Genomic DNA, 24,018 nt, shown 5'->3' with positions numbered 1-24,018 from the left:
TATTTTTCTCAAGCTGAAGCTGAACACCAAAATTCCATTGCTAAAATTAGCATTTTGTCCATATTTTGTCTGTCAATGCTAAGTGTCAATGACGTTTTGATGTCACTGTCAAAGTGACCAAAGAGCAGGCCAGTGATGGATGTGTAAGAAAAAGTTCGTCCAAAATAACGAAACGTTCGTTACTAAATAAAATGTACCTACTATTATAATTTCCATTCATAAATGATATGGCTAAAAAGGAGGAAGCGAAAAATCTAAATTTATCAACTATCTATTCCAACTTGACAAAATCAAGTTAATTTATTTTTCACTTGGCAAAAGAAGCACAGAACCACTGACTAAAAGACTTATTATTTGCAAAAAGCATCATAAAAACAAGCTAAAAAATTATCTAACGTTACATTTCTCTTGACTAGATATTACATACCCATCTCTAGTCGTAGGTAAAGTAGGAATGTTTTTCTCTGTTCTGTTTGACTGTGCTACATAGTACCTAGGTGATATTTTTCTGATAATTTAGATTAAACTTACGCATAAATTAGTAATCTATGTTTGGGTAATTAGATAATAAGTGCTTCATTGTTTATTTTGAAAACAATGTGTTGTGGAAAATAAAAAACGGCCTTTTTTCATTATTGACGTGGAAATACCGACCAAGTAATTCGGGTAAGTCTTCGGCTGATTCATACAAAAAAGAAAACACTAATTTTATTTTTTTCATTACGATTTTCTCCTTTTACAACGCGTTATTGAGTATTTTATAACAATGAGAATACAGTAGAAAAGTAAGTATATTTGAAAAATAGTAAAGTAGGTATCTACAATTTATCAGAGCAAGTATGATGCTTTTTGCTTTGTTTTCGTTATGATGTCACATGGAGCAAGTTTTGTTAAGTGATAAATTTATTCTAGGTCATTAATCCAGGTCATTTAAGTGCACTTGTACTTTAATCACTCATCAGACTATATAATTCATCTTTATTAGGTATTATTATTAAAAAGGTAAGCTTTGTGAGTTTGTGTGTTTGAGGCGAGTAATTTCCGAAACTACCGAACCGATTTCAAAAATTCTTTCACCATTAGAAAGGTACATTAACCAAGATTGCTATAGGCTATATTTTATCTCAAAATTCCCACGAAAGCGAAGCCCCGGGCAACATCTTGTTGTCATATAAAGATAGATAAACTCTTTATTGCATCATTCACAAAGGAGTTATAAGTTACAAAGACTCATAGCCAGAACTGTATGTATGTATGTATATTGTATGTCGAGACCATATTATAATGCTCTAATAACTATCTGTTTATATGTATAAACAAGTATGTTTCACTCTAAAATTCTAGTTGATAAACCACCATTTCTGTTTGTAATTTAGGGGAAGACAATAAACACTCAATCATTTTCATTTTGCTCTTAATGTGAAATTAAGCAAGTGTTTCTTCATGGACGTAAATTTGGCAATAGATTGGCCAATAGTGCAGAGACATGGGCGTAGCAATGTAGTAGGTAGTTCCCCCCTTAAGAGTGGTTATTTGCTGGTAGACTGTAATTGTGATGCTTCAGAACTTGCAAAGTCTCCAACTGGGACATATTCTACATCTTATATCTTTTTTAATGACCCACATTCACCTTGTTTAGTCTGAGATTGTATTTTTTTAAATTATTCAACAGTAAACAAAAATGTGCATTGCTGGCCCTGAATGAATATTTCACATCCTTTAAAGTACTCAATGTATTATTTGGACTTTTAGAAATTATTATTGATAATTTCTGCTTGAAGAAGACACACTTTTCAGACCCAGCTTTCTCAAAGAAACAGAACAGTTCTCCTATATTGGGACAATTTCACCCAGTTTTTTGAAATTTCGTTCACTGGTATATTTGTTTACAGTGACAAAGCCACCCACAATGGCAGACATGTTAGATCCATTGTCTCCGAGTGTCAACACTACTCGGAGTCCTGGATTCATGCACAAATTGAGACTGAGGATTGGGACCGGTGGTCAGAGTAGAACAACTGGTGAAGGTAATCCTATTTTTTCTCTTTTGTGTAATTTTTCCGTTCTGGTATTTTATTTATTTAAGTAAACTCAACAGGTAAAATCATTTAAATATTCACATATATATGTATACAACACAAGTACAATTCCACAAATATTGTAAGTGTGATTGTTTTGGATGGATGTTAGTTACTCTTTAACTAAATAACATGAAATAAAATTAAAAAAAAACTGCTGGTTAGATTTGGGTGAAATTTGGTGTATGCATAGCATGAAACCAAGAATTACATAATTTTATCTAAAACAATACGGCATTATTATAAGGTTTTGTTAAAATTTGAAAATGTCAGTCGTAATTATAAATGGCTGAAATACAACTCCGCTGGTCGGTGTTTGAAAATATCCAGGTTAGGTTAACAATAACATGCTGAATCGACCTGCATTGTCTTTGCAGCCAATTATGCAACGATACATAATCAAAGAAAGTAGAATTATCAGTTGTATTGGTGCTCTAGTATTGTGCGCACGTCGATAATGGGGGGCAAGTGCAATGAAGGTGTTTTGTTGTTTATACATTTAAAAATTAATGTTATTTTAGAATATATATTTTTTTTTCTGTGCTTTTCTGCGATCAGCTGTGTACAAAGATTTAAGCAGATGTGATGTAGTCAGTTAAATAGGTCGAGTGTATCCACTCTATTATGTCATATTCCTCCGTTGCTCAGGAACTTATTATATCCTTCCTCGCTTTCCATAAGCAGGTGTTTAGCCTGGTAGCCAGTTTATTGGGATAGTCCTTCAATCTCCCCCGATATTTTTCAGTATAAGACCTACATTTGTTAATTAACGTCCTTGGAGAAAAGGCCGCGGTGAAGTTTGTTGACGTCGCTTCTTCTTCACCTGCGCTTTGGAAGTCGGCTTAGTTTAAGTAATTTTTTGACGTCAATAAGTGATGTATATCATCCTAAATTGAATAAAGGAATTATAAATTTGAGTAGCTATACGAATGTAGTCCTTCACTGTGTTCACTTTCAGGTGACCATGTGTGTGGTCCTTAGTAATAAACCATGGTACTCCAGAAATTACGTTCAGCATTACGTTCTGCATTCTTTGCAGAATCGAGATGTTGTAATTACAGCAACTTACAAGATATAAATTAAAATTATTGAAGTCAAAACCAATGCGCCCGCGTTTGGCTATCTTTGACCCCGGGTCATTAACTTAGAAAGAAAGAAAAAACGTTTATTTAGCACAAAAAAAGAAACTATCTATTCTATGTTATCTATTCCAAACTGTCTTAAAGTTACATTACTTCAACGTATACCAGGTTATGTGGAGTTCGGGGAATTCCGATCGGAAGGGCCGGGAATCAAGAAGGTGGGCACCTTCGCCGGGGTGTTCTGCCCCGTGGTGCTTTCCATGTTCAGTGCGCTCATCTTCATCCGGATGGGTGAGTACCAACTTCCATATTGTTGACATAAGACTAAAAAAGACTACAACATGGAGTTAAAAGATTTATCCAGGGCCAGCAACGCGCATGTTACACCCCTAGTGTTGCAGGCGTCCATAGGCTGCGGTAAATTTATTGTGGAATACCCGAGCGAAGTCGGGACGGACCGCCAGTGTCAAATGTTTTAGATTGCGATAGTGATAAGCTTTAATTTTTTTATGAGGGTTAGATTTTAATTCTACTTCGGTTAAAATTCAATACGTCTACGACGACATAGAAATACCTGACCTGCCTCATTATAAGACTATTTCAGTGGAAACCCGACAGGTCGCCAGCAAGGTCACGTGACACAATTGGAGATTATAACAAAAAAACAGACGCGACCTTCGATTAAGAGTTCGGCAACCCGACACTGATAGTTGCAATTGCAATGTACAGCCAACCGCACATTAACTAGGTAATGTAGGTTAGGTAGTCGTAAAAGTAATGACAGATGCCTATAGGCGACTGGAATCAAATCTGACACCAGTGTTAGGAATAACAATGTCGATATGATGATGAGCAATTGAGCATATTTTAACTTTTTTATTTCGTCCCCGTAATAAAGTACAGGTTCGTCAATAGTTATGATAGAAGAAAAAAAAACTTTATGCGGTACCAGTTACAAATCAGGCAAACAGACTTGCGGTCCATCTGAATGGAAGTGATCACCGCATAAACGCCTATGAACGCCTTCAACACCAGGGTTGTCGAACGCGCGAAAAAATTTGTGTCCAAAGTATTTTTTAAACATTACACACACACACACATTGTTGTACACATTTTTGTCTGTCTGGCTGTATGTTTATTGGCGTATCACGCAAAATTACATAATTATATTTATCTTTTATTTCCAGGTTATCTAGTAGGGAACGCTGGTTTGCTCGTGACGTTAGCTCAGTTTGGCTTGGCATATCTTATTGTCGTGTTTACCGTCACCTCGATCTGTGCGATCTCCACCAACGGCGCTGTGGAGGGGGGAGGGGTTTATTGTATCCTTTTCATTTGCCCGTGATTGAATTTTATCAGTCAATCAAATAATTTATTTTGTGAACACAGGTTACATAAACAGATATTATACATTAAGGTGAGCTTCTCTATGTCTCGTCACAAGGCATAATTTATTGTCGACTCATAATCTAATCTCACTATTATTATAAAGGCGTGAGTTTGTATGTTACAATCCTCACGCTCAAACGACTCGGCCAATTTTTATGAAATTTGGTATTAAGGTAGGTGATACCTTGGATTATAACATAGGATATTTTTTTTATCCCGAAAGTACGCGATTCCCGTAAGATTTGTACAGATAGTCTTATAGTAAATGGCGCTTTACAATGTAGGTGCCTCTACTGTGCATAAAATTAAAATTAAAAAAAAACGTAAGTAAATATTTACAACGTCTAAATGCGCGGGTAACACTGCGTAGTACAGCTAGTAATGTCTGAAATGCAAAAGTTGGCATGTGTCACGCAAAATCTGCATCTACAAGGATTCGCTTTGTGGGTTTAGAACATTTAGATGAAGATAATTGACTTACTGAATATTTACAAAATATTGGGACAGGCGAAACTAAATAAAAAAAATGGCCAATTGTATCGGCTCCCCACGTGGGAACTACTCAACGATCAACTGCACGGATATGGTTTTTTGTTACGTGTTGAATGAAACTGGATTTACCTAACGACAAAGGATTAAAAAAATCTATTTTTCGCAAAAAGATATAACTCCACCTTTTGAAAATTTTTGTAATTTTGTCCATAATTTTTTTTAAAATAAATAAAACAAATTCTTTAACGCCACCACAGTTATGATAAGCAGGACTCTAGGGCCAGAGTTTGGGGGTGCGATTGGCACATTATTCTTTTTCGCGAACGTCGTGTCTAGCGCCCTCTGTATCTCTGCGTGTACCGAAGCCTTGGTGGAAAACTTTGGCACGAATGGTGATTATAAAAATTCTACCTTCCCAACTATGTTTAATAAGTTTTTATCCTCCTCGCGTGATGTCAAAGTCAAATTATTCTTACTAATTTTATAAATGCGATAGTAAGTTTGTTTGTTACCTCTTCACGCTGTATTTACTCAACCAACCTTCTTTAAATTTTGCGTAAGTCATAATTTTCATTTCGGAAAAATAACTGTGCTCGTGGGAAATTCACGCAGGTGAAGCCACGGGCAAAAAACTAGTTTGTTTATATAAAATTGTTCACGTAAAATTTTGAATTATGTATTTCCCAAAAAACTACTGGCATTTCGTCGTTCCGAATGAAACTCATTTAAACAGTGTTGGTCCCTATTATCATGCCAGACGTGTCTGTGTCACAGCTTTCTGATAAATTATCTGTGTCAGATGTAACATAGCGAACGGATAACGACGTGATTAGTATGTATATGTATGAAAGTTATACAATTTCGGAAACATCGTATATTTTGGACCAACCGCGAATTGGACATTTTTTGGAACTTTGGACCAATCGCGCCTAAAGGTTATAACATTGCTTCCCAAGCGTTTGATAGGGCTAACTGGCAGATTCATCTAGCATTTATTTGTCAGATTACAATATCCTAATATTATAAATGCGAAAGTAAGTTTGTTACCACGCTTCACGCTTTATCTACTTAATCAATATTCGTAATTGCACGCGTGTAGTTTGAAGGAGACGGACATAGGTTACGTTTTATCCCGGACAAACACCTAAATGTTCCCGAGTAAAATTCGCGCAAACGAAGCCGCGAGTAAAAGCTAGTGATATTTTAATTGAAAGTAGTGAAATCTGTCATATAAATGATTTTTTCTTTATATGTTCAGGTTACCTTGTAGGGGTCCACGAAGGAATACCAGATGGTTGGTGGTATCGGTTCCTGTACCGCTCCACGCTCAACGCTGTGGGCTTAGCGGTGTCCTTAGCGGGTGCGTCGTTGTTCGCTAGAACCAGCTTAGCTATATGGGTCACAATGCTCGTCTGTCTGTCCAGCGCATTCTTGAGCTTCTTCGTCACGCCTCCTGCCCAGGTGAGGTTAATAGTAGATAGATAAAAATATTATTTACATCAATTGTAACCGAAGACTGTAAATGAATTACTGTAACCAAAACATATAATCTTAATTTATATATACATATAAAACTCTTGCGTTACTGAGTGACTGACTGACAGACAACGCACAGCCGAAACTACTGGGCATAGAAAGCTGAAATTTGGTGTGTAGGTTCCTAGGACAGTGTAGGGGAGCACTAAGAAGGGATTTCCTGAAATTCCCACGGGAAACGGATTTTTACTCACACACGAAGTTGTAGGCAAAAGCTTGTTATTTATATTGTTTCTACCAATTATTATAGATGCACTTATGGGTCATCCTACGAATCGAGATACAAGTCAGATTGCGAAGTGCGGGTTTGCATTTCACTTCTCACTATCGAATAGATTCGAAGTGAGACGCAGCGAACCAATCACATTGCGCTGTGGTTGTCGTTGCGTCACAATGGCGCACTGTGATTGGTTAGCTGCTTCTCACTGCGAAGCGATTCGATGGTGAGAGGTAAATAACAAAGTCGCATTACGGACACTGTCCCTAGTTCGATGGTGGGGTGGAACTATAAAGTTCTACCTTCTCTAAGAATGTACTTACTTACCCATAGTAAGAAACATGCCAATAAATTTATTTTTATGTTATTTATTTTATTTTAACTGCGAGACAAAACATGACAATTAACAACTCCGGTTGTAGACGTAGGCAGCCAAATTGAAGTGGGATTAGGGTGGATATGTTGCCGGAGACATGGACCCGACTGACTACACTATGGATACGGTCAAGGGAAGGGGAAAACTCAATTAAATATTTTCTCGAAATTGCAGATAGAGAAACCAGACACGAATCATCTGGTGAACACGACGAATTTTACATACACTGGCCTCAATTCGGACACTTTATACGAGAATTTGTACCCTGAATATGGCAGAGACTACACCACCACCAGCGGGGATATGGTGGACTTTGCCTCGGTTTTTGGGGTACTTTTTACTGGAGTTACCGGTGTCATGGCCGGGGCTAACATGAGCGGTGAGTTTTGAGTCTTATTTACTTTGTGTTAAGATGTATTTTGTCATGTATAATTATGCATTAAAAAGTATTACATTTTTTTATTGGGTACAGTTGTCACAATCTACTAAACGAATAACGGTGGTCCGTTTAGATAATATTACTACATATTGTACAATAGAAAATTATATTGCTCTTTAATTAAGTCCTTTATATAGCGTAGCATAATTTGTCCGCGCTAAATATTTAAAATTTGCTTTGCTTGATGGTGGCCATCATATTTTTAACAATTTCTTTCAAATAAAAGCAAATTTTAAATATTTAGCTTGGACAAAAAGTTAAAGTGCGCTTTGTCCACTCTTAAGTGTGTACTATTTTTAATTTTCGGAATATTTTACTTCCGTGTCCTCTATCGTGTGTTGTATCGGTCCTTACAAATTTCGCCGAGTCGATTCGCTAAGAAGTTTGTGTTGGCCCTCGTCATACGCCAGGGCTGTCCGTCCTCAGGGGTCCTCCAGATGTCTGAGGGCCCCTGAGAGTGGAGAGTCCGGTCTCTGGTGAAAGAGACCGGCCAGTCGCTGAGGCGCCTTGTGTTGGTTAGATCCGAGGCGCCTTTTTGTAAAGCGGCCGATGGCATCCGCAGGGGTTTAGTGGGTAGTCTGGGCCGACTAGCGGTCCAGGTCCCACAGCGGTCCCACACTCAGTGCGTAAATGCATTCCCCTGCGAAAACAAAAAAAAAGGGCTGTCCGTCCTGAGATATTTTAAGCATTTTTTTTCAACCCTGTCCCGTCCCACCTCTGGGCAATAAAACACTATTTGCAGGCGAGCTGAAGAATCCCGGGCGTAGTATCCCCGCAGGCACACTGGCCGCATTGCTGTTCACGGCTGTGTCATACGTAGCTCTCAGTGTGCTGACCGCCGCCTCGTGCTCCCGGCAGCTGCTGCAGAACAACTATGTCTATCTGCTGCCAATCAACATCTGGCCGCCTTTCATAGCTGTGGGTGAGTCACGTGTGTCTCATAAATACTTTTCAACTAGCGGCCCGTCCTGGCTTCGCTCGGGTTGCAATCCATTTAATAAACAATGCGCATACTAGTTGATTATAAAATTATGGTTTGTTTTCAGGAATGTTAATGGCAACATTCTCGGCCGGTCTCTCCAATTTGATTGGTGCTTCGAGGGTGTTGGAAGCTCTTGCGAAGGATAACATATTTGGTATGTTTGTTTTTTTTTTGCACATTTGCACATTGTCTTACTTTTACAGGAGTCACACCTTCTATTGGTGAAAATCCGTGCAGTAGTTTTTCAGTTTGTCGCGAACAGACAGATTGTTTTGGTATTTTTTTGGTCGTCATAATTATCTTCAACAGTCTGAGGCACAGGCCTTCCTTATGGACGTATAAGGATGACTTTTTTGGTATTTGTTTGTTATTTTTTTAGTCCACATTGTAAATATTCCTAAAGTAACAAAACAAAATAAAGAATGAATATAATATTTCCTTCTATTCAGGCTTCCTCCTCCGGCCCATGGTGTCCCGGTCCGGCAACCCGGTGCTGGCCGTCATCGTGTCCTGGCTTTTAGTTCAGGTCGGCATCATGGCCGGCTCCCTCAACGCCATTGCCCAGGTTTGTAACGCTCTATTTCTCTCCCGTTCTCTTTCTTTCTATCTCTCTTTCTCTCTCGTTCTATCTCTCTTTCTCTCTCGTTCTATCTCTCTTTCTCTCTCGTTCTCTCTCTCTCTCTCATCCTCGCGTTTTTAGTTCCTTTCGGGGCTGTGACGCCGCGGGATCAGTGTAAAAAAATAATCTTTAAATTTTGAAAACCGGATGTGATTTACATTCAGCTGCTTCCGTTAATCGTCTTTGGGAATGCAATTGTTGTCAAAGCGTGTATGTGTCAGACTATGTGAAACTTTGGAAAGTCAATTAGAAAAGTAATTTTGTTTAACAGTAGCGACGCCCACATTGGGCCAGATTAACTCGAACAATGATGCAAGCTGTTCTAATGCCAGTTACACAATATCACCGAACTTGGACAGAGGAATGAATAAATATTGCTTAATTTATATGTGAGTGTGTGAGCAATGAAAAAACGGGTTGCACTCCGGGAGTGCCCGCACAAGTGAAAATTCTAATATTAACGTTGTGCATTTTTGACATCTTACGAATTTTCGATCAGGTCACGTGTCTTGACGCGAGTTTAACATTTTCTTTACCCATCACAAAAAGAAAAAAGAAAAAGCTAAAGAAGTTTTCACTTTAAAAACCAGCAATGTAAGCCGAATCTGTCAAAGTTCGGCGAACTGTTTGTCGATATCCAGCATAACGATGTCATTGCTCACAGGTGAACTCTGTTCTGTTCATGACAAGTTACTTCGCCGTCAACCTGGCGTGTCTCGGATTGGATTTAGCGTCCGCTCCTAATTTCAGGTTAGTGCAGTGTTTGTCACAATGTTTATGCTAGTTCCACACTGTCGCCGAACTCGGACACATGCCGACGGGAATGCGTGAACATTGCGTAGTTTGTATGAGTGCTCTTATTTATCGCAATGAAAAACCAGCAATGTATACCAAATCCGTCAAAGTTTGGTAAATTGTTCGACGGCAGTGGAGCCGGCATTCGATTTAGATAATGTGTGAGTATTCCATACAAAATCAATTAGACTTTGTAGGTGCAAAATAGCGCATTCTGTCTCCGACTAAAATGGGATGAAAACATTTAATTCCATGGTTGAACAATCGGCTGATTGTCAAAAATACACGTGAGGTCCAACAGAAATATAAACTTCAGAATTGTGACAACCGTGTAATGATCAAAAGTTAAGCCAAAAAAACTCATATATTTCAAAACATTATATAATTTCTTGAGCGACACACGATAGCGCGTTCTAAAACTAAATATCGCCATCTAATGACATAAATATTCAATTTTAATATTGGCGATTAAACAATGGTAGCTCCTAATACGTTTTAGTTTCTTCGCAACTTCTTTTTTCATAAATATGACATATTTATTACTTTATTTTTAATTTTCTAAAATTTCAATAGTAGTTTTAAGAGTTCAAGTAATGGAATATAGTATCATTGAGTGACACAAGTCTCGAACTTCTACTTAGGACGACCTCCATAGCCTAATGGTCATCACACCGGATTGCTAAACTGCAGGTCCCGGGTTCGATTTCCGGTCAGGTCAGCATGGAAAATTATCTTTTTCTATATTGACCTGGGTCTTGGATGTTTATGTATATATGTATATGTTATAAGAATATAGTATCGTCTACTTAGTATCCCATAACACACGTCTCGAACTCCTTTATGGCTAATTCAATCTGTGTGATTTTATTATATTTATTTAATTTGGGGTATATGATTTGTCGGTATACGTATTGAAATGATTGTTAAGACTAGCGGTTTGTCGAGGGCAGGCCGACATTCAAACAGTTCTCGTGGGTGAGTTCCCTGCTGGGTCTGGTGGGGTGCGCGGCGCTGATGTTCGCGCTGCGGCCGCTGCACGCGACCGGCGCCGCGCTGGCGTGCACGTCGCTGGTGCTGGCGCTGCATCTGCTGTCGCCCGCCGCCGCCCATCCCTCCTGGGGCAGCCTCAGCCAGGCCCTGATCTTCCACCAGGTCAGTCGCTCCATCGTCTCCGTTCTGTGCCAATTTCGGGGTGAAAGTTACCCTATATCCAATCAATTTTATTTCGGAAAATATACATCCATATATGTGTTAGTAAAAAGAATTTAATAAATAGTGTTAGTGTTTACAAATGTGTGCTTATTTTTGGGTTTATATGGAACTAGCTTTTGCCCGCGGCTTCGCACGCGTGAATTTCATTTCTTAAAAGGAATCGAAGTAAAATTTCAGTTATTCTTTTATCGCGTATTCTAATACTGGTAATTCAAATTCGTATTTCTTGTCATCTTTAGTTCAATTCCTCGTTTCCCACTACGATTTCCGCTACGTGTCTCGTTCCGAAACTTGTCCCGTTTCCTGCAAATTGTCCCATGCCGTGAATTTGGTCCAGTGTACCAACAAGCAGAGTACCAGTAAGGTTGTATGGGTTAAGACCCACCATGAAGGCCCATTGCGTAATGGCAGGTTGTAACGACTGCAAATACAACCGGGACCAACAGCTGAACGTGCTTTCCAAAGCACGGAAGAGCTCAAGATAATACATTTTTGGTCACCCATTCAATGACCGACTATTGTCTGTGACTTAACCGCCACTATTGGCTATTACCCGTGTACCAAATTTCATAATAATCCATCAGGTAGATTTTGCGTGAAAGAGTAACAAACATACATACTTACATACACACATCTTCGCATTTATAATATTTGTAGGATTTTAACACTATTGTGTTTTTGTTTTGTTTTTATTTGTAAGAAACTGTCAAAAAACGCTTTTCATGTTTTATTTATAAAAACAAATACTTGCGTTTTTGTACACAGTAGCGCCACCTAGCGAAGGTGGTGTAATGGTTAAGACGCCCGCCTGTGGATCGAAAGGTCCCAAGTTAGAATCCTACTCGTGCCACATGAGTTTCTATACCAATCTGACTCATGTATATTTTCTTTGTCCACCACCTGCACACTGGTTGATTCTTATTAACTTGTGTGTGAAATGGAGAAGGCAATGGCAAACCACTTCATTAATTATACCAAGAAAGTTGTTGTGTGTGTTTCATTCCACTTAATATCCACGACCCTCGGCCATTAGGAATACGACTATGAAGAAGTGCCATTGAATCAGACTTTATGGCCAAACCAACTTTCGGGATAAAATTACCCTATGTATAGTATTTGTTGTAAAGCTTCGCTATGTGTTCTAGGTTCGGAAATATCTGCTGCTATTGGACCCACGACGGGAGCACGTAAAATTCTGGAGGCCACAAATGTTGTTACTGATCTCGTCTCCGAGGCAGAGCGCTCCCCTCATTGACTTTGTAAACGATCAAAAAAAGGTGACTATAACATTTTATTATTTTATTTTATGTCTGCTGAAAACTAAAAGCCGTTGAACAAGTTAATAAACTCTGACATAGATATGTATAAAGCCTTTTTTTACAAGTTTTCACTTTTAAGTTTTTATTTCGCAAGTACATATTTCGTAAGTACATGTTCCAAACACAAATTCGAAACCCGTCACCGTCATAAAAATCACATAGGTACTGCCCCTTAAATATGCCTCGTGAGTGTTGTTATCATATACAAATGTGAATATTTCAAATTCAACCATTTGATATTGCCATAAACATTCATCATTATCAGCCATTTAAACGTCCCCACTGCTGGGGCACACGGTCTACCTTATGGATGTCAGGAGTATGGGTCAAGATCCATCACGCGGGCCCATTGCGTGTTTGCGGGTTGTGATGACTGCAAATACAATTAGGACGGCTTAACGTGCCTGTCGAAGCACGTAGGAGCTCAAGATAATACATTTATGGTCACCCATCCAATCACCGACTATTGTGTATGACTTAACCGCCACAATCGCAGACCGAGCGCGCTAACCATCTTCAGATTGGTTATAGTTTGTATAGATTACTGACAATTTGGATGGAGGAGAAAAGTTAAGAAACCGGAGTCTGAGTATCGACTCATGGCTAATTCTTTTTATCGAGTGTTGTGTGTTGTGTTTTTGCATTCATTGGAGTCTAAATTTGTCCTAATCCCCTAAAATCTGACCCGACTTTTGCTCTATGACCTATGGCTGACTTTACGATACAGAAACAGTAGTTTGCATTGTAAAATATATCTCTTTCACACAGGGTGGTTTATTCGTCGTGGGCCACGTGCGCCTGGGCCAACTAGACGGGAGCGGGGACCCGTTGGCCGAGGAGCACAAATACTGGCTTAAGCTGATTGATCATCTCAAAGTATGTTTTATATTCGCCTCTATGTCCGTAGTAGTTTGTAGCCTCTTGAGAAATACGAATAAATTTAAAATTAGACGTGAATAAGTGCCTAGGTCTACATGAAATACAACTGTAAGTAGGCTATGTCTGTACAGTCAATAGCACATCAAGTTACCCTGCCTCTGTGGCGCGGTAATATCGACGAGTTTGCAATGAATTTTGGTAGGTTGATGTGCTGTCAAATGTACATATGAGATATTAAAGAAAAATAATCATTGGTCTTTATGGGTCTATAATAGAAGTTTTTTTTTTTTTTTTAAGTTGTCTGTTTGCATGTTTTTTCGCGCATCACGTAAAATCTACTGGAAGGAATTTGATGCGGTTTTACAAGTTATTCAGCGGAAGGTCTAATTTAAATATAGGTTTCGTCGCGAGCTTTTGTTTAGTTTCACTTGTTCCGATCTTTGTATATAATCAAATCTTGCAAGTTACATTTCACCTACTTCCGCTTGTCCTTCACATATACATTTTCCCACATCGCTTCGGTTCCCATTCCATTACGATCTGATGATACCTAACACATAGTTTTTTTGTCACGCGTTAAACGACCCGCAACAAGATCTCCTCAAAAGGTGGTAAGCTGAAAATCAGTGTTTGCTCCTCGAACACTGAGGTACTATTTGTATCACTACGGTCACAAAAAATGGGATAAATTTGTCTTTTTCTTAGATGTAGTTGTAGTTTTATCATTTTTTGTTTAATGAGTCTTTTTGGTACAAATATATGCTATCTAACGTTTTGATAACAATAAAAGTTTGTGGCAAAAATTACATTGTAAAACCTTGTTAATAAAGGTGAAAGCGTTCGTAGAGTTGTGCCTAGCGGAGTCAGTGAGGAGTGGGGCGGCGCACCTTACCCGGCTGTCGGGGCTGGGCGCCATGAAGCCGGACACTGTGCTGCTGGGCTTCCGGGACACAGCGCCACCTAGGGATTTCTTCAGGGAGTGAGTTGTTTCACTATCCAATTTCATGGTTTTTTTCTCTTGTCGCAATCAAGTCAAAACAGATACATTTTTCCATGTGTCAAAAACAAAATATTTTTTGGGGGCTTATTAGGTATATGACAGTTACTGAATACCCAAAGTACTTACCTACAAATGTAGGAGCGTTTTAGTAGGGTTGTTAGAAAGGTTAGAGAATTGTAAAAAAATGTTATATATATAGTAATAGTTATATGTAATATCTAGGTAAATTAGATATATTTAGTATCATTTAGTAACAATGCATCTGGATCTTTTTGCGAAAATTTAAACTTGGTTGGAAAGTCCATTTTCAAAAAGTATGAAATCATAAAAACAAACTCAACCATCATAAAAAAAAAAAACAAAATTTTTCTAACTTTTATTAAGAAGTCATCACCATAAACGTAATATTTCATGTAGCTGTCGAACAAACATATCTTTCTGCGATATGCATAGCGAATATTTTAGCAAGATGTGACGTCACGTCACGTATGGAGCGTTTGGACGAGTCCAAAAAATGCGTGATTTTATTTTTGTCATATCTTTGAAAGCATTGTCATTATCAGAGTTTTTTTTTCACCGGTATTTCTATTAATATAAGGGGCTTCGAATAGTCTAATCTACTAGCTCATTATACTTTAAAGAGAAGAAAATTATAAACGTTACTATACAAAATTAATTACCGTGTTTCATTATGTGTGTGGAGCTGGCATAAAAAATCAACCTATTTGTATACAGTCCCCTGTCCCCATACAAAACGGACGCTTTCGACCTGGACGACGGCACAACAATATTCCCGACGAGGCGCGGGGCTATGTCCTGCACAGAGTACGTGCAGGTGCTGTCGGACGTGCTGTGTGTGAACAAGAACGTGTGCCTGTGCAGGAATTTCCAGACGTTAGACATGGCCATGGTGGAGAGGTGTGTACACGTTTCCTTCCATGCTTATCTGGAATTAAACATATATTTTTTTAATCCAGTGTGTTTTTTTGGTTAACATTGGTGGCAGATTATATTTTAGTCGCTTTAAGGCATCTGACATGACTTTTCCAACTATTTAGATAGATAGATGTGTGAACTCTTTATTGCACCATTTACAAAGGAGTCATGAGTTACAATAAGATAATGACAAGTGGTCGCTCTTTGACAGTGATATTCGACATTCAATCTGCCGTCCAACACACTGCTCAACATTGGATGAAAAATAAAAGGAACCTTATACACATATATTCTATTTTATTCAAGGTTGATGGAAAATTTTATTTTTCTGGTTGGCCCGGGTCTTGGATGTTTATCTATATATGTATTTGTTATAAAATATAGTATCGTTGAGTTAGTATCCCATAACACAAGTCTCGAACTTACTTTGGGGATAGCGCAATCTGTGTGATTTGTCCTAATATATTTATTTGTTATTTATTAATGAATTTTAAACACGCGTTAATTAGTGAAATTCTTTAAATAAAACATAAGTTTATTTAGTGACGTTCGTGTTTATTATTTATTTTTGTAAAATAGATTTATTTATCTGTCGCAGAAAATCACCAACACTCAAATATATAGACGTGTGGTTGGTAGAAGTGTTACGTCCGTCCCGTGAGGAACCGTTCACGGTTCGCGCGCTTTTCGCCCTCCAGTTGGCGGCCGTGGTCCGCTCAGCCAGGGGCTGGCAACACTTGAAGCTGAGGGTGCATGCGGTAACCACTGCGCCTGTGACGTCACACACTACTATACACGGTGAGTCTGTCTGTATAGTTGTCTAATTTGCGTTTTTTCCGTTACGGTTTGCTTGTAGTTTGTAGTTTATCAATCATAAAGTGAACACGGTTTTTTTGTAATTGATAGTGTGATTCCTAAGGCTTAGGTGTATAGTTTATTATGTTGTAACCCGAGCGAAGCCGGTTTGGACCGCTAGTGTTTGTTGTGTCAAAGAAGTTTATTTTATTTCAAATGAAAAATATTGTTTTTTTTTTAGACTTTTACTAGCAATTATGTTCATAAGTGTACATAATGAAAAACTGTCGATTTCCTAAATAGACGTTTTGTTATATAGACTTTTCATAGGTAGACGTTTTGCTGCGTGGCCGATTAGCTAGCTGGGCAGATTGCTCATTGGACGTTTCGCATTGTTGGACGATTGCTACTCAGACTTTCTGATCGGGATAGGGTCTGTATGATATGTAACATTTAAGCAAGGTGACTTGAGTATTGTTTCAGAAGCCGGTCGCGCCGTGACGGCGGGCGCCGGCGGCGACGCCCGGCCGCTGCCCGAGCGGCTGGCTGAGCTGCTCAGCTTGCTCAGGATCAACGCCACCATCCACAGCGTGAGTACACTGTGCCGTCTACCACGTGTGCCGTCATGTGATGCTATTAATTGTTCGATACAAACATCGCAACTGGCCTTTTTGACCCGTGGATGACCAAACACCTGGTTCACCTAGGTGTTCCACGGTTAACTTTTTGTACCCTAGATTCGCCTAGATTAAGTCACAAGAATAACATTTTATAAGATCATCCTTACATATTACAAAACACGTCTTTCTGTCTGTACGCGATAAACTCAAAAACTACTGCACGGATTTTCATGCTGCTTTCACCAATAAATAATGTGATTCCTAAGTAAGGTTTAGTTTAGCAAGCGGTGAAACAAACTCTTAATATTTTGTTTCAGGTGACAGAATGGCCGTCGTTAGAAAACTCCGCGCGGTGGTCGAGTGACCTCGACTCAGACCAAAACAGTATTTATCAGCGTGTCTCGCTTAGTTATCTGCAAACGTGAGTGATACTTGGCCTATTTTTACAAGTTGTTATTTAACTTGCAATATATGTAAGTATGTATGTATGTTCGCCCGGAATATCTGTAACTCAATTTTGAAGCACACATTTTCAACCGATTGAGCTGAAATTTTGTACACATTTGTTTGGATGGTGGTGTTTGTTTGGATGACAATGCGTTAATGATAAGTATGACCTGATCGTGCGTCCAGCAACGGCTTCCGTCAACGATTTACTGCACGGATATAATGATAATATAATCTTCGTAAAAAAACCTTATTTATTGAACTAATATCGACTTGGGGCTTCGCTCCCGTCGGAAGCTCGAAATAGAAAATATTAACCTATTCTAAGTTTAATCTATCTGGGTAACAATTCCATTTTAATCCGTCCAGTAGTTCCCGGGATATACGTGATTACAGTGAATTATCATAATGTTCTTAAATGAAATATACAAATTTTATCTAGATTTAAACACAATTTCATCAATATTCATACCTCATCATCTACCTTATTGATACTAAAAATCATGATAGACACAATTTATAATTGTAGGGACAGATACACATATGATATATGCAGGTGTAACGTGTGAAATGTAATAGGAGGCCAACATATTATCTATATTTATCTATATTTTTATAATAATTCGCAAATGAAAGTGGTGACCGCGACGATAATTTTCAGCGTGAACAATATAATATCGCGCCGCTGCGCGGAGGGCGCGGCGGTGACGTTCGTGCAGCTGCCGCCGCCGCCCGCGCTGGCCGCCGCGCCCTCCGCCGCCGACGACGCCATCTGTCAACAGTATTTGAAGGTATTCAAAATAAAAATAAAATTGTATTGTCCATAGTATTAACACTAGTCATTAACAGTTTGAGTTTACTGCTGGCCAAAATCTGCTATTTGTTAACCGAAACAGATCGGCTCCGTTTCGCCTTGGTTACAGTTACGTTTGTAATGTCAAACGGTATTCCAGTAACTTTAAGTTGACGGAAGCGGTTGGTTATAGAGTCGCTTAGGAAAGGGTTACGGTGTTGCAACTAAAAAAAAAAACAGTTGCGCGTACATTGCTGCTTTTGTAATAAATTTCCAAGATTTTTGGCTGTATGAGTATTTTGCTCAGTGTTTAAAAAGGTTACGCTTAGTTCGAAGTTGACATTGACAAGTATCAAGTTTGTTTTGCGGTTTGTTTTGAATTCACGAAGCGGCAAGCGAAAATTTTTAACAAAGTAAGTTTTTTTTTATTATTATAAAATATAGTTAGTCACAACACATTCATACGTTCTACTGCTGAGACGGATCTCTGTTCATTCAAAGAGGTTTGGGCTATAGGCAATGTCCTGAAGCTGCGCTCTCAACATTATATCCCAAGCTAAATATGAGCTCATTATTTCTGCAAGAATAATACGTAAGAAGGTATGAGTATGTTTATGATAAAAAAAAAAACTGTCAGGTAAACCAATGAAATAACAATGAATTTTGACTCAACAAAAATATTTAGTCAACAATAAACACCCGAAAAGGTAATTTATAATCAAGGAATTACCTACCTTAAAATTTTATCACAACTTAATCGCAAAAAATTCGCAAAAGCTACACATTTGCTGCCGATGCAAAACCGCAACTTTTGACAATTCAACCAACGCAGAACCGTTGCGTTTCGGCCGTACCAACTGTCAAAAACTTATCAGAATACGAAATAATACCCGATCGGCAAACGGAAGGTTACGTGTCCTTTAGCAGAATACGACAACCAAACCGTTTCGGCTGCGTAACCAAAGCGTTACGGCTTCGTTTTGACAAATTGTTAGTAGAATACCAAAAGTTGTCATCAATGCGTTTCAGATCCGTTTCGGCTAAAAATAAAATAGCAGAATTGGCTTGCTGGTCTAGTTAGACGGTTACCTGTCATGTCTAACTAGACTCGACTCGTAATCGAGAAGTCATGTTAGATGCCTTTAGTCGACTTGAATAGTGAGATTTTTTTTTTTATATATGATAACAGTCATCGTTTTTAACCCCCCGATGCAAAAAGAGGGGTGTTATAAGTTTAACGTGTCAGTCTGTGACATCGTAGCTCCCAAACGGATGAACCGATTTTCGTTTAGTTTATTTTTTTTGTGTCATAGATAATTTTATCCCGAGTGTTGTTAGCCATGTTTCATAAAAATCGGTTCAGCATTTCAAAAGTTGTAGCGAAATTAATATTGAAAGTCGGGAGTTTTTTATTTGTCTAACAAATAATTGTTTGTTGCAGATATTAGACGAGTTCACAAAGGATCTGAGCCCGACGATCCTTGTTCGGGGCCTCAAGTCCGTTACATCAACGGCTTTATAATCATAGTTATTGTTTACACTAGTAAGAAATATTACCTTTCAACCTACTTCTCTGCATGTTAATGGATATTAAGAATATTATCTGACAGCCATGAAAAAGGTTACAGGTCGAAACTAATTTCGTAATGCCGGCTTCACGCTGTCGCCGAAAGCGGACATATCGGCGCGATTGCATCAACATTGCTTAGTCTATTTACCGCAATGAAAAATCAGTGAAGCGGTGGTGGTGTAATGGTTAAGACGCCCGCCTGTGGATCGAAAGGTCCAGGTTCGAATCGTACTCGTGCCACATGAGTTTGTATACCAATCTGTCTCATGTATAGTAGTTTTCATCGACCACCACTTGCTTCCGGTGAAGGAAAACATCGTGTGGAAACCTGCACTACGTCGATAATTTATCTTCTAGTGCGTGAAGCGGAGAAGGCAATGGCAAACCACTCCATTGATATTGCCAAGAAAGTAGTTACGTGTGCCGTATTCCATTTGATAGCCACGACCATGAGGAATACAACTGATGATAAAAATGGTTGCCTGTAAAGTCGGTTTTACGGGCGAAGATTTTACGTGACAACGTCTTTTTACGCGCGCGGCAGACCGATCATAGTTGAGTGGGAGAGAGACGCAAGGCATTCGGCGGGCCTCTCTCTCGTTCGGTGACTCATCGTAACGTTACCGGGCGTTACACTTTTTCATAAGTGACTCCCAGCCGCAACCTAATTTAAGACGTTGTCACGTCAAAACATTTGTAAACTTGTAAGTTTGTTTGGTGTGAAAATGTTATGATATACCAATCAAAAGTATTTTGTGATATATTTGCATTAAATTTATCTATATTTTTATGCCGAAATTGTAATACACAGTTTTAAAGCAAGAGGAAACGCGTTCAATGACCCGTATTTGTTATTTACTGTCGCTACTGTTATGAATGTGATTTCTAAGTAAAACCCGTGCACATACGAAACTGTGAGATGAGGTACTTTGGGTAGATTCTCTATGCGAAGTTTCACGTAAATAAGATTGAGGGAGACATTCCAAGAGAAGACATTTCTAAGGTAAGTAACAAACGCGTATCAATACTTAATTGTGGCCTTGCTAGTATTGATTACTAATTAATCATAATTTGATAGTACTCCAAATTTATATTACTCAACAAGCGCGTTTAAATCATCTTTTTGTTTTGTGTAGGTACAGTGAGCAGCACATCAACTTACCCAAATGCAATCTCGCCGCTATTACCGCGCCATGGAGTTTCATGCAGGGTAACTTGATGTGCTGTTGACTGTACAATCTGGGGCAGATATACCTGACACGCTCGTTTTAGGAAGTGACCTAACTTCCTAAATCTCTATGATTTCGGTTATTCAATGGCAAACCACTCCATTGATAAGCGAAGTTTCAAGTAAATAAGATTGAGGGAGACATTTCAAGAGAAGACATTTCTAAGTTTTTTATATTAAGATAATAATTATAAAATCGGCTGTGAACTGTAGATATTAGCCGTTCATCATGAAGGTGGAATAATGTCAGTTTTGTCTATGTGTGTGTGTGTGTGTAGTGCAAAAGGAACATCAAGATTACATTTTCATAGTTTTTTCCCCCTTTTTGGAAGTGTTGATATTTACTGGAAACAGGATCTACCTAGGTAGATACCTAGGATCTACCTAGGTAGATACCTAGGATCTACCTAGGTAGATACCTAGGATCTACCTAGGTAAATATCAAAAAAATCGAAACGGGGGGATAGGGAGATCCCTATCCCCCCCGTTTCGAATGTGCACGGGGTTTATGATACACCCTGTATAATAGCTAGCCTTTGCCCGTGACCTCGAACGCGAGTAAAATTCTTAAACTGCCATAAAGAACTTTCACACCGAATCGCATCTTTGTACGTCCAATATTCCTTCCAATTACGGCTACAAAATTATGAGAGCGAGACGACAACATGTTCTTTTTCAGGGTCATTGACCGTTATTCCGTGTATCATAGATATAATTGTATCAATTAATTAATAGTTTTAAAATATACCTAGTAATATTAAAAATGGCTCTTATGAATATTTTTATATTTTGTATGTAACGCGACTAATCTAAATCTTCTGTGAAGTGGACCAAATAATATATAATGTAAATAGTAAATGACATATGTATACTGTAATTTGCAGTTTTGTCATCGTGATTGTAGAAAAATACATTTGAGCGTATCTAGTATAGATAATTATGAAAAATCAATTAAAATCATATCCTATTTTGCCACTAATTTTGTATTGCTGGCTAGCTTCTTTACTTACTCACATTCAGACAAAATGAGGTAAGCAGCCACGTGGCTAGGTATGTAAAAGCCCTGGGCGAAGTAACAAACTAGGGCCCCAACTATACTATTAAAATTTTGTTTGTACTGCATTCGACATAGTCCAGATTCGTCGTAATCCAGATTATGAGTAAAAGTAAAAATATTAATAAATGTAGTTAAAACTATATTTAAATATTGGAAGTTTAGTTCACTGATGTATGTGCGATTTTTCGCCACTAGACGCGGTAGGTAGCCGTAAAAGTCATGCCAGATGTCTATAGGTGACGTGGGTAATATCTGACACTAATGGCAATCACAAACACACTCGAAATGAAAGAAAGTAAATTGGGAGAAATTTATAGTTTGTAGACTGAGCTCTCTGAGCTCAGGGGGGTTACCATCATCTCTTAACGCGATCCACTTTGCGACCTAAACTGAACCGCATCGCAAATTCGTACCATCGAGTTAATTTTTAGTATGAATGCGATTAATTTTAGGTTTCTAAATTGAACTGAGTTGCATTGGAATCGTTCTGTAAAAGTTGATGGTAGGCCTGCAGGTCACCGGGGCACCCGCCTAGCCCTCCGATAGCTACGCCACTGGAAGTAAAGGTAAGTAACAAACGACGTATCAATACTTAATTGTGGCCTTGCTAGTATTGATTACTAATTAATCATAATTTGATAGTACTCCAAATTTATATTACTCAACAAGCGCGTTTAAATCATCTTTTTGTTTTGTGTAGGTACAGTGAGCAGCACATCAACTTACCCAAATGCAGTCTCGCCGCTATTACCGCGCCATGGAGTTTCATGCAGGGTAACTTGATGTGCTGTTGACTGTACAATCTGGGGCAGATATACCTGACACAATCTGGGGCAGATATACCTGACACAATCTGGGGCAGATATACCTGACACGCTCGTTTTAGGAAGTGACCTAACTTCCTAAATCTCTATGATTTCGGTTATATTCGCGTCTGTGACGCCTGAATCTCGACGCGGGACTCAAACCTTAATGTTGATTTGGAAATGTGATTCGGCTGTGGTTTTACGCCCGGCCGCCAACCCGACATGAACCCCCTTTGGGAATGCTTTTATTGTCTCTCAGATGTTAAGTCTTTTTTATATCTTTGTTGCATTGTATGATATCCACGGGAGGATATGTAGTGGTTAATTTCTAGGGCGGAAACCACACGCCGAAGTTAGGTCATCATTTTTAACCCCCGACGCAAAAGGTGTTATAAGTTTCACCGCTAAGTGTGTATGTCTGTCTGTGTACGTGGCACCGTAGCTCATCAACGGGTGAACCGATTTGGATGCGGTTTTTTTTATTTGATAGCTAATTTTTATGCGGTGGTTCTTAGATAATTCTGATCAAAATCGGTTCAGCCGTTCAAAAGTTGTAGCGAAATTAATATTGAAAGTCGGGAGTTTTTTAATTTGTCTAACAAATAAACTTGTTTATCCTTATGACGTGCGTAGGTCGTCTGCTAGTTTTATCTGTTCTTGACTGTACATGATTATATTTTATTGTTTAATATTAAGCTATGTTAAACATTGAACATTTTATTATTTAAATGTATTTTTATCTTCGACTTTTTTTTATTGTTTTATGACAAATGAGAAACTCACAAAGCAACCAAAACATAAATATTTTTAGTTTCTAATAATCAATGTATGCGGTAAGGACTACAATAGAGCTGGGTGGCGCTTAAAATGAGAAATAAATTGTAATCGAAAACATTAGTAGTATTTAAACAAATTAAAATCTCTGTTTTCGATTATATTATACTTTTGAGGACACAATTCCACACAGCCTCTATGATTAATATTGAAATAAAATATATATTATTCGCGACTCACTATTTTAGATTTAGTTGTAAGCAAGTTAAGAAGTATTTTATTCAAATGTGATATGACAATAAATTATATTTTCGCTTAGTGTTTTATTTCTTTCATCAAAAATCCGTCTCCAAATAAGTTTGAGAAATTGTGAGAGAAGAACTATTTTCTTCGGGTTTAGGGTTCCATACCTCAAAAGGAAAAAAAAACGAAACCCTTGTAGGTTCACTTTATTTATGTCAAAATTCACTAGTGTCCACTAGACGGTGTATTCTAAAAGCCATGTCAGATGCCTTTAGGCGATTTGAATAAAATCTGGCACTAGTGTTAGCATTAACACACCCGATAGAAGATTCAT

The 24,018-nt window shown here is 38.4% G+C and overlaps 1 protein-coding gene across 4 annotated transcripts; it reads left to right on the top strand.

Moving 5' to 3' along the window:
* Positions 1–434: 434 nt before the first annotated feature.
* On the top strand, positions 435–23,759 carry LOC128680066 (uncharacterized protein). Of its 4 annotated transcripts, XR_008405812.2 has the most exons (22): positions 435–666; positions 1,893–2,027; positions 3,329–3,451; positions 4,348–4,482; positions 5,299–5,433; positions 6,300–6,502; positions 7,345–7,549; positions 8,352–8,531; positions 8,656–8,745; positions 9,041–9,156; positions 9,875–9,960; positions 10,956–11,157; positions 12,363–12,494; positions 13,305–13,412; positions 14,246–14,394; positions 15,151–15,333; positions 15,950–16,149; positions 16,630–16,736; positions 17,084–17,187; positions 17,875–18,004; positions 19,448–21,192; positions 21,239–23,759. XR_008405812.2 is itself a non-coding variant. In XM_053762799.2 (21 exons), the coding sequence occupies exons 2-21, from the start codon at positions 1,910–1,912 to the stop codon at positions 19,526–19,528; spliced, it is 2,784 nt and encodes a 927-aa protein (XP_053618774.1). In that variant the 5' UTR covers positions 435–666; positions 1,893–1,909; the 3' UTR covers positions 19,529–23,759. The 4 variants fall into 4 exon arrangements, 3 of the variants coding, with proteins under 3 accessions (XP_053618774.1, XP_053618773.1, XP_053618775.1); XM_053762799.2 differs by having other exon boundaries at positions 16,633–16,736; positions 19,448–23,759; XM_053762798.2 differs by having other exon boundaries at positions 19,448–23,759.
* The last annotated feature ends 259 nt before the right edge of the window (positions 23,760–24,018 follow it).

This window comes from Plodia interpunctella, chromosome 23 (genome assembly GCF_027563975.2).
Source record: "Plodia interpunctella isolate USDA-ARS_2022_Savannah chromosome 23, ilPloInte3.2, whole genome shotgun sequence".
In the NCBI taxonomy this organism is placed as follows: domain Eukaryota; kingdom Metazoa; phylum Arthropoda; class Insecta; order Lepidoptera; family Pyralidae; genus Plodia; species Plodia interpunctella.
This window is presented reverse-complemented; position numbering and strand designations above follow the sequence as displayed.

What these genes read in the sequence shown, in the direction of transcription:
- LOC128680066 (XM_053762798.2), top strand. Translation starts at nt 1,910, where the DNA reads ATGGCAGACATGTTAGATCCATTGTCTCCGAGTGTCAACACTACTCGG. An exon ending in CCCTCAACGCCATTGCCCAG is followed by an intron (nt 9,157 to 9,874) that starts GTTTGTAACGCT and finishes CATTGCTCACAG; the next exon opens with GTGAACTCTGTTCTGTTCAT. An exon ending in GCGTCCGCTCCTAATTTCAG is followed by an intron (nt 9,961 to 10,955) that starts GTTAGTGCAGTG and finishes TGTCGAGGGCAG; the next exon opens with GCCGACATTCAAACAGTTCT.